The sequence below is a fragment of the Sinocyclocheilus anshuiensis genome, unplaced genomic scaffold (genome assembly GCF_001515605.1).
Source record: "Sinocyclocheilus anshuiensis isolate Anshui unplaced genomic scaffold, SAMN03320099.WGS_v1.1 scaffold961, whole genome shotgun sequence".
Taxonomy (NCBI): domain Eukaryota; kingdom Metazoa; phylum Chordata; class Actinopteri; order Cypriniformes; family Cyprinidae; genus Sinocyclocheilus; species Sinocyclocheilus anshuiensis.
The window spans coordinates 280,522-291,789 of record NW_015557049.1 but is presented as its reverse complement, the minus strand read 5'-3'; the positions used below and the strand labels follow the sequence as shown (position 1 = coordinate 291,789).

Below are 11,268 nucleotides of genomic sequence, written 5' to 3'. Positions count from 1 at the left end.
GAGCAAGCTCTGCACTGCTGGTGACACGATTCCAGCTGACTCCTCAGGAGGAGATGGTCCTGGCGCTTGCTGGACACTCTGGGACGTCCTGAAGACTTCTTCACTGCAGTCGAACCTCTCTCCTTGAAGTTCTTGATGATCCGGTAAATGGTTCTTTCAGGTGCAGTATTCTTTGTAGCAATTTCCTGGCATTTGAGGCCATTTTGATGCAAAGCAATGATGGCTGCACGTGTTTATTTGGAAGTAACCATTGCTAACAAGAACACAATGATTGGGAGCGCTTCTTCTCTCCTTTTATAGCAATCAGTCTGCTCTTACAATCTAATTACTATGATAGTGATTTCACCTGACTAGTACTCATTCACACTTTCACATATGCTGCTGATATGATTAGTCAATTAATGTTAGCTGCTCTTTTTGTGTCAGGATCAAAAAACTGTGATTTTTTTTTATTTTATTTTTTTTTGTGAAAGTCCATGCATTTCAACTCAAGAAAATACATTCACATGTGTCCCAGACTTTATTTGTTGTCTATAACACGTGAACATATATTAATAAAAATCAGCTAGGAACACAGTTTACAGTGTTAAAAAAAAATCAATATTATAATGTCAAAAATAACATTATTAAATCAATATCAAATCATATAGCCAACAGTAAATGTAAATGTTACAGAGCGTAAGATTAGAAATGTATTTTCTTGTCCATGAAATACATTTTGAAATATACATTTTTATATGAAGGTTGAAATTAAATATATCTTTAATTTCAAAAAATATATTTCATTTAGCTTCACTGTTTACGACATAGTATATATTAAAAATATATTTTTGTCAGATTAAAAAACAAATGTATTTATTCATCTATTTAGTTTGTATTTTATTTTACTTTACTTTACTTTTTTATTTATTATTATTTTTTCTTGCCATATGGGATATTATTGGATTTGATATTTAAAAAATTCACTATTGGTAAAACATTTTAGTTCCATTGATTTTGTATGAAACTTGATATTCTAATTGCATCAATATTGATATTTATATGTAATGTGAGCATATTGTGATAGTAGAACATGTAGTGGTAGTGTATACAGAGTGGTTGGCTTTGTAGTCATATTCAAATTGTTGTTCATTCATGTGCTGTCATACAATATTTAAATATTGCATATATATTTAAATGTCTCCCCTATATTGATTTTATTTATATTCTGTTTATTTCAGAAACCTTAGTATTAATGCTTTGGTGACCCATCATTAAAAAATCAGCATCATCTGCAGGACACTTCCTGTTCCCAGGAATTCATTTCAACACTGATTTAAGAGATGTAGAATTGGTGCAGACAATTAAATTCCCTCCAAATACAGAAATATTCCTTAATTTCTCCTTCTATTAAATTAAACTTTTTAAAGTAGCAAGGCCTTACAGAGAATGAATAAGGAAAAGATGCATCCTGAGGTACAGTAGGAGACCTTGCATGTACTGGGCATTATGAGAGAATCTCCGCTTTGAGGGAGAAATGTAACTTACAAGGACATAATATCACTTAAACTGAGAAAGACTGAGAAGAAATTTAGGTCTCTCCTCTCAAATAAAGGAATATAAATGATGTGATTTTGCAGTTTCTCAGTGTGTATCAGAGAGGTTTTTTATAATCATAGTTTAAAGCTGAAGTGGGTAATTTCTGCACCATTAAAACAAAACAAAATTGGAAAATGTATTATTATTATTATTTATATAGTTTTATTTATTTTTGAAGAGCTTTTAAAACATTAAATGGACTTGAGGACATTTTTACATGGCATGTATGGCTCCGGTGTAGAGACCAATAATCAATCAGTTTGATTTTTTTTTTTTTAAATAAAGATTTATTTATTTATTTATATATTTTTAGCCTAATGACTGTATAGTTAAAAAGCAGAAAAAAAAAATGTTTTGCAAACTGGTAATATAACTTGACCTCAATAGGACTGAAGTGCAGATAGGAGTACCAATGAACAAGTGTGTGTGTGTGTGTGTGTGTGTGTGTGTGTGTGTGTGTGTGTGTGTGTGTGTGTGGGTGTGCAGGTGCGTTTTGTGCGCGTGTGCGTGTGTGTGTGGTTTTTATTCAGTTATTGTAGTTTTAGTATATCAAGTTAAACTAAATTAAAATAAGAAATGGCAACTAGAAAAATAAGAAATCATTTTTTTACTGATTTTATTTTCAGATTTCAATTTTTCAGTGTGTAATTTCTAGTTCTTTTTTTCCAAGTGTGTGTTTTTTTTTTTTATTGTTTTTATGGTTTTAATTTTATTTTCAGTTAGTTATAATAATCCTGTCAGTAAGCAGTTTCTTCTAGGTACTATAAGCATCCTTGGTTCAGAACAAAAGGCCAAAAAACAAACTTGCTTCATTACTTGGCCCAGATGCTAACATGTCAGCCCACTCAAACAAACAGAGCCATGTTTGGACAGCCAGGATGTTTTCCAGTATTCTGGAAAGAAAAAACTATGATGTTTTACTTAGTCAACTCTGCACATTAAAGTTGGACATAGAATTTTAACATAAAAAAACTAATAATTGACTTATAATGGCAATAGATCTCTCTCTCTTTATCTTTCAGGTGACTTGACAGATGAACTTGGACATGAACTAATTAGTCATTAGCTAGTTAGCCTGTGATAATTGAGTATTGTTTTGGGGGCAGGAGGTTCTTTCATCCGAGCGTTTGATTAGAGAGAGATGTGAGTGCTTAAAGCGTGTGTAGCAGAGTTCAGCTGGTTGCCGCTCTTTAATAACATCTCTGAAATGCTGTGGCCACTGAGGTGTCTCCGCTCATTTTTTTTTCCCTCCGTTCGAATGCAGTGTTGATGATAGCAACCAGCAATTAAACTCCCCAATTGGAACTCAGTCAAGCGTAACCAGACAAGCATGTTTTCTTGCTTCTTTTTTTCAGTGACAGGACATCATATTTTTGTGTAAGCACCTTGTACTGTCATGTCTTGCTTTCTCGGGCTCTAAGAATGATGATGGTGTCTGAGGATAAGCTTAAAAAATGTGATCAAGTGTCATGGAGTTTGTAGTCTCTCAGTGCAGGAGCGGAGGATGAGAGCGTGTGGGAGGAGCTAGAGCAGTAAATATAAATGAACTGACAGATCCAGAGAGAACCAGGGGACAAATGAGAGTCCATAGAAAGAGATGAGGTGGAAGTGAAAAAATACAATAGAAAGAAATGCAATAAAAAATTAAGCCCAAAAGGAATTGGTATTGCTCAGAGGTTGCCCTTTCATAGCTCAAGAGATTTAAAAGAACATTTCACTCAAAAATGAAAATCCTGTCATCATTTACTCACCATCATCTACTAAAACCATATGGGTTTCTTCAATGGAACATAAAGGAGACCTTGAAGACCGAAAAAACATAATATCAAAATAAATAAAAAAATAAAATTAAATAATAATCTACAATATAAAGTATGTTGTGCCTTTAATGCTTTATACTAAGCAATTGTACTGCATTATTATTATTATTATTATTATTATTATTATTATTATTATTATTATTATTATTATTATTATTATTATTATTATTATTATTATTATTATTATTATTATTATTATTATTATTATTATTATTATTTTTTTTTTATTCTATTGGGACAATCCAGCCAGCAAAAAAAAATAAAATAAAATAAAAACATAAAATTCTGTATGAGATCCAAATTGTTTGGGTAATTATTTTAAAATATGACCCGTTTTATTTTCATTTTTGATAGGTTTACTAATTTTTTTCTTTTCTCACATTTTTATTATTTTTTGCTTCTTTTCTCTTTCTTAGTGTCTGTTTTTCTGTTGTTTTTATTATTATATTAATTATATTATATTACATAAAGCTTTTTTTTATTATTGCCTGTCTTGTCCATGCAATGATTCATATCGATTAATCATATTTAAGATGCAAAAATATGTCTGCTATGTGTGCTTTTTCTAAATATTTTTCAATTTTTAGTAATGGTTTCCATGTGCAAAGTGTGTGTGGTGTAAATTTGGATCTTCTTTCAGGGTCGTCAGTGTTAATAACGAGCTCTTGATTAACAGATGCAGCGTGATGTCTTTTAAGCATCATGTTTGTAACAGATTCTTCAGGCCATAACAACACTGAATAATCTAAGCATTTATGACAGTTCTGGTGAGCAAGTTTTAGGAACACAACCACACACAATACAGGTCTTTCATGGTTATTTATTTATACATCTTGGAGTCATATTTCAAATATATTTTTTCCTCTAAATTAGTTCATTACATGACAGAGAATATACAACATCCAGCACTACAAGTTGCTCTCTCACTTGTGCACCGGTATATCTAAAAACAAACAAATATACATACAAACGAAAAAAAAAAGAAAAAAAAAACAGAATCTCACTCTCTGGTCTGAACACTTTGCATACGGCAGAACAGCCAATCGGAGCTGCGCCGCCCACTAATGATCAATTCAACACCCACCGACATTCTTCAGCAGTGATGGGATTGGTTTTGTGAGTGTGTTTGGTGACTTTCACAGATGGATCTTCAGGTTTGGTCAAGGGATTTGCTGTTATATTTTATTGAATGCACAGGTGAATCAATAACACACAAAAACAAATCTGTCCAAAACAGGTTCTGCTCATATTTCAAAATTCAAAAAGTAAATAAAGTCTTATTTTATGGCAATTAAGTACATTTCCCTACCACATTCCCATTAATGCAAAAAAGTGTCATGCCTTTAATTAGTGCTTTGTTATGCTTTTGTTGTTGTATTTGTTGTATTTCATTATTTTTTACTGTATTACAGTAAGTGACAGTCAATATCAAGCAAAATAAGAATTACAAAAAATGAAACAAGATTATTACAATCAAATTAAAGTGCTCTTAAGTGTCATGGACGTCAAAATACAAAATTTAACAATAAAGCGCTACAAATCTAAAACAGGCATAATTATCTGTATGCTATTTTTTTCCTCATTATTTTAGAATGAAATGACCTGAATGTTCACCCATGTACTCGCAACAGATAATGCATAGCGCAGTAATCATAGTAGCTAGAAGCGCATGTGACAGTAAGATCCATAGTGAACTTTCACCAGTGCTTCAAATGGGAATCTACTGATGTCCTCCGGGAGGAACAGGAAATGGCCTTTCTCATGGTACATTCCACTTCTACTCACACCGATAATGCTACATGTGTTGTTATGCTTCATTCTCTGATCATATTTGAGTCATACATCAGCAGTCACTGGTAGTAGATGAACACACAAGTGACTCTGAAAAGTTACAAAAAACAATGTGTCAAACGTTCCAAATTGATTTCCCACTGGTAGCATATCAATCGATAATAAAGTCTCATTGGCCCCTGATCTTTATATACTAAATACGAATGCCACATTAAATATATTGCAACAAGATGTCTTCGACCCTCAGCCTGATGATGGCTTCAGAGAGTGGCTACATTCACATAGCAACACAATACAGATGTCAGTCCTGTATATAAAAAAAATAATAATTGTATAACCATAGAATGATACTTGCTGTTAAAGGGTTATTTCACCCAAAAATGAAAATTCTGTCATTAATTACTCACCCACGTGTTGTTCGAAACCCGTAAGACATTTGTTCATCTTCGGAACACAATTTAAGGTATTTTTGATGAAACTTATTCTCGTAGCTTCGTAACTTTACAGTTGAACCACTGATGTCACACGGACTACTTTGTCGATCATCTTGGTACTTTTTTGGACCTTGAACGTGGTAGCTACCTTGCTGTCTATGGGAGGGTCAGAGAGCCCTCAGATTGGTTTGGAACAACACGAGGGTGAGTAATTAATGACAGAATTTAAATTTTTGGGTGAACTAACCCTTTAAGTGTTTGGGAGGGGGAAAAATGCAAGGAAATTAACCAAACCACAGAATTTTTAAGGATGAAATCTTTCAGAATGTTCCAAAATGTCAAACATTTTATAACAAAAATTCAATTCTTAAAGATGCGTTCAAACTTTATATGTTCTGTTGTATTCGGTCATGTGAATGTAGTCAGTAAAAAAAGCCAGCATGGAATTTCCAGCCATCATTCACCAATTATACCAATCTACATATCCCTGGCTCTTCTGTGTTCATTTATTATATATTTTGGCTAATTTTACTATGCTGATATTCTTAAGCAAAGCACCTTAACACATCATGCCATATTTAAATCCATTCCATTGAATTTTGCACATTTACAATGCAAATAATCCTGGCCAGTAAGATTTCACATTCTAATTAAATTAACATTCACATTCATTTGCTCATCATCGGGGTGATGGTGCACTCTCTGTGCTATTTGAGCTTATAACAATTCGACATTGAATTGCATGATAAAACTTCATCTTAATCATATATTGCACAGTATTTAGATCCCTCCTTTGCCTCAAACCATAGTTGTAAATGCAGAGTTGTACACCAGATCCATTTAAATGAAACAATGAGATATGGTTTGAATACAAAACCAAAGATTAACACAAACAGTCACAGTCAAGGATGATGGCTTCTGGATAATATTGGGATGTCACCAAAGCACATGTAGGAATATCTAAAAGAAACAAAAGGAAACATTTGGAATACGTAATATACTATCCTGCAACGTAAAATGACAACCCTCCATTTATTGTTTCGCTCTCATTTTGCCTCTTGCATTAAATCTAATCGTTCGTCTCCTGTAGTAGGTCCTACTAAACTTAGCATGGATTATAAACGATAGCTGCTTATACATGACATGTAGTGAAGGCATTGTACAAGAGTTCAGAGCGTTTACGGTAACAAACATGAGGAACAGTATTACAGCCGCGGGAGTGTCTTTAACTGTAGGAGAACCTGGACTGGGGTTGAAGTACTCCAGGCCCTGTCCCTGTTACCTATGGAATTACCTGAGGAGCGAGTCTATGATAATCTCTTCAACAGCGACAGACGTATGCCACATTAGGATAAATATGAACTGGTTAAATATGAGCGTGAGCGAATATTACAAGCCGGAAAATCATTTTGCGCATTTTATGTTTGTAAACAGACTTACCTAAAAGCTCCACTGTGGATGGAACTACGAGTATGAGTAATACTAGAGCAAAGCAATTGAAATATATACTGAATACACGATTGCACCATTCATCTAAGCATACGCAAATCTGATAAAGGACACTCAAACAGAGGCACAAATGGTTCCTTCTTTTCGTCATATGCTCTTATTCTTCTGTGCCTGCCCTTCCCTTGCAGTGATGATAGATGTGATGAAACGTACTTGAGCTTTCAGAAAGGATCGAACACACACAGTCCTGGTAGTTTGCTTACACATCTGACAATCACATATTGCTACTGAACTCTAACCATGTGCTTAAATGTTATTTAACTTGATGTGACATATTTTAAAAAGAGTTCCAGGGAGGGTAGCGTACATTTCGAATCTTTTGAAGGTAAAATCATTCATAACATATTGCATCTGAATCTTAAACCATTGGCATCTGTGATTTATGCTGCGTTCCATTCAAAGTCAGATGTGGGATATTCCTACTTGGTATCTCTGACTTCCAAGCATGAAGGCGTTCCCCTCTCTAAAGTTTGGAAGATGATATATAAGAAAATAAAACGGCAATGCTACTGTTTGCTGTACAGATTTTGATTGTCAACAAAGAAGTCCCTAGCAGCCAAAGTTGAGCATTAATTATGCACCGCAGTACTAGCATTTGTTCTGCAGGTGTATGATTATCATCTTAGAGGATCATTTATCTGCAGACATTTGCTAAACAAGTTTTATCATCATTTAATGTAAGAACTTTGACCTATTGATGTATTTTATTTGCTTAAAAGTGCATCTCACCAAAAGGATTTTCAAGCTCAAGTGACTTCAAGTGGCATTCTATTGCAATTTTCCAAGTAGGAAGCTGGAAATTCCAACTTTCCGATGTAAATGGAATGCAGCATTACTGTAGGATGCTTCAATGAGGAACATCGTGACTTTTCACGTCAACACTGTTTGTTTGCCATCTCAAAACTTCCAAAATAAAATATGTCTGAAGTTTGTCAATGGCACCCCTTGAGGAGCTTGCACGCACATGCGATTTCTCTCTAACACTATGCAAAATGACATTCTTGATCATCAAAGCCAAGAGTGGAGTTTGTCTGTCCAGAGGCGTCCATCTGTTGGAGTCTATGTGCCCAAATAATATTCATTGCAGTCAGAGGTATGGTCCTATTGCTGAACGAGAACGACTGACCCAGTGAGTCAACACTCTCCCGGCAGTTTTATTGAAGCTAAAAGTGATCGTTCTCATAAGTTGTCCAAGTGCGTTATGGTTCTTGTAGATTGAGGGTGAGGTAACTGATGCTCTTCTGGTCCAAAGTTCACATTGTGTCGTTTTCGGGAATCGAACGAACTGAACGGCAATGCAGCAGTGACACACGGTTTCTGGTAAAGAAAGCCAAAGATCAAGAAGTGTACAACAAACCCAGACTGACGGGATACCAAGTAAAGGAACCAAAATAACAAAAAAAAAAAAAAAAGATATAAATTTGTGCTTCTTTAGTTTCACATAGTCATAGTCCTAGAAGTTGCAGTCGGAGTCCGTTTGTCCTTTCTGCAGCTTGATACTTTCCAATATATCATGTACACGTGCATGTACAGGTCCACTCAGGTCATTAGTAACTTCGTGACCACCTGTTTCACTCATCCGTTCCGGCTCTCGTTATTCCTTGCAATCTTAGTGTCTTAAGAAAATTACATCTCCATGCACTTGAGACTGTGGAAAGAGTAGTTCATTTGGGGAAAGGACGTCCTTGTTGCTCTTTCAGCCGTCTGTTCATCCTGTAAGCCCTCCGTCATCTTTGGTTATAATTGACACCTTGGTGTGTCAGATACATACACGGGTGACTGAGATGAAGATGTCAAGACATATGGACAGAAATGTACAAAATTAACGGAAATTATGCTTACATAAAACATAAAAGGTGCCACTTAGCAGATATAAGCTCAACAAGTGACCACAAAGATGACGAGAAACCAAATAAACAGTAGACTCGAATGGTAAGAGGAAGTGTGCAGCCGGGACAAAGGGCATGAGAAACAGGAGGAAATGGAGGAGGCAGTAGCAGGAAGGGTGGTCATGTTTTGGGGCAGTTCTTATTGCTGCCGTGGGGGCGTCCTACACTGGCGGTGTGTGTGCTGAAGGGTATCTGTATCATCTGAGGAGGAATGTCAGAAAGATGGTGCAGAGCAGCTGGACGATCACAGGAAGAAGGTGAAGACTCTGGTGTGTCCCAGACAGAACTGCTGTAAACATAAAGACAGGCACTCTATTACACAACAACAACTTTATTGTTGTGCATTTGTCACTTTGTATTGACAGAACAGTGGAAAATGGACATAAAAGTATTGTGGGAGTGAGTGGGATTCAAAGCTGCATCTCCTACATGAGCGTGACGGCTCCAGAAGAAATTGTTCAAAAGTTGCTCTCTGATAGTTCAGGAGACTTAATGGGGCTCTCCGCTATGTTGTACTGAAATATCTCAGATGTTTCTCCTAAATAATATGTATATTTATGCATATGGCAGATGCTTTTATCCAAGTTGCATTGCATTCAAGGAATATACATTTCTATCAGTCCAAGCATTCCCTGGGATTTGAACCCATGACCTTATTGTTGAGCTATAGGACTGCTTTGAATATGAAGCATCCATATGAAAACTGTTGTTCGGCAAGGTTAAAAAATCACCCCCCAAAAAATTGGCCAAATCATTTCCAAGGCACTTTTGATAGGGATTTTGTTGGTCACATTTTTTTTTGGTGTTTCGGGACAACACTTTACACAATTAAACTTTTGAATGCAACAATTCTACAAAAGCTCATTCCTGAGAAACCAATTGCTATTTTATTATATCTAAGTATTATATGTGGGAGGTACTAAAACCAACACTCTCTGAAAAAAAGTGCAAAAATTGGCATTTCTTTAGGGGTACAACAGCTTGTCACTGAGGCAGTACCCATAAAGGGAAAACCTTGTACCCCTATAAGATTCATGGTAGGACCTTAAAGGGATAGTTCACCCAGAATGAGTTTCTTTTCTTCTGTAGAACACGAAAGAAAATATTCTGAAGAATGCTAATATCCAAACAGTTGATGGTAGCCATTGACTTCCATAGGATTTTTTTTTCCATACTATGGAAGTCAAAGGCTACCATAAACTCTTTGGTTACCAACATTATTCAGAATATCTTCTTTTGTGCTCAACGGAAGAAAGAAACTCATACAGGTTTGGAACAACTTAAGGGTGAGTAAATGGTGATTGAATTTTCATTTTTGGGTAAACCAGTAGTACATATTACTACTCTATGGTACTAATATCCTTTTCAAGGGTACTGCCCCAGTGACAAGCTGTTGTAGCTGTAAAGGTACAACTTTTGCACATTATTTCTGACAGTGAATGTGACCTATGACTTGCATTTTATACAAACTGAGAGCTGTACATGTTGGTTCAAGTGACTGATTCAAGGCCTAAAGTATTGCAAATCTAATTCAGAATTGCTCCAAAATGGGGCAATTTACCTCAATATGTAGTTCATAAAATGCTCTTAAGAAAAACATCTCTTAACCTTAACCACACAACAGTTGCAGGGGCAGACCCCTTTTAGAAGGGAACTTGGGATGCTATCGTAAATGGTTTTGTGCTCCTGTTGAGCGTTTGGCACAAAGGAGCGCAGGACACTGAAATAATGGATCGGACAGATGGGGTTACAGCGGCTGGCATCATCATATGACTGAACCAGAGGCCATAAGCGGTAATATCTGTGAGCTACAGAAGACGGATGACCTGCGAGAGGACAATTACAAGTCATTATGTCTCAGAGGTAACGTTGAGTAATATCTTTCGGCACAGCTCACAGGAAATGGCCTCAGATGATGATGAGGGCTGGACCAAACATGCTTGCAGTGTTGTTTGAGAAGCAGACACACAACACATACACGTGTGCATTTAATTATGCATACAAGCTGCCAACAAAATAGGTTTAATAAATTAAGAGCAGGTATTGTATTAAAAAAATCAATATGAATTTATATCAAGGATTTCTCTGGCTATAGCAGGAAATCAATATATTCATAATAAAGCTTTTTATTCTTCCTTTTCAATAAAGAACGAGATTGTGTGAGCTGTGACATCTCTCTCAAGGACTTTTGAAGGAGGCGGGTAATTTTGAGAGTGGGTGTACCTGTGTGTGTGTGTGTGTGTGTGT

General features: G+C 35.6%; 1 protein-coding gene across 1 annotated transcript in view; it reads right to left on the bottom strand.

Moving 5' to 3' along the window:
- Positions 1 to 8,028: 8,028 nt before the first annotated feature.
- The window catches only part of mdga1 (MAM domain containing glycosylphosphatidylinositol anchor 1), a 208,393-nt gene continuing 205,153 nt past the window's right edge, over positions 8,029 to 11,268 (bottom strand). The window contains exon 18 of the mRNA XM_016470885.1: positions 8,029 to 9,310. Coding sequence (XP_016326371.1) covers positions 9,219 to 9,310 — 92 coding nt within the window. The 3' untranslated portion in view covers positions 8,029 to 9,218. The remainder of the gene's footprint in view (positions 9,311 to 11,268) is intronic.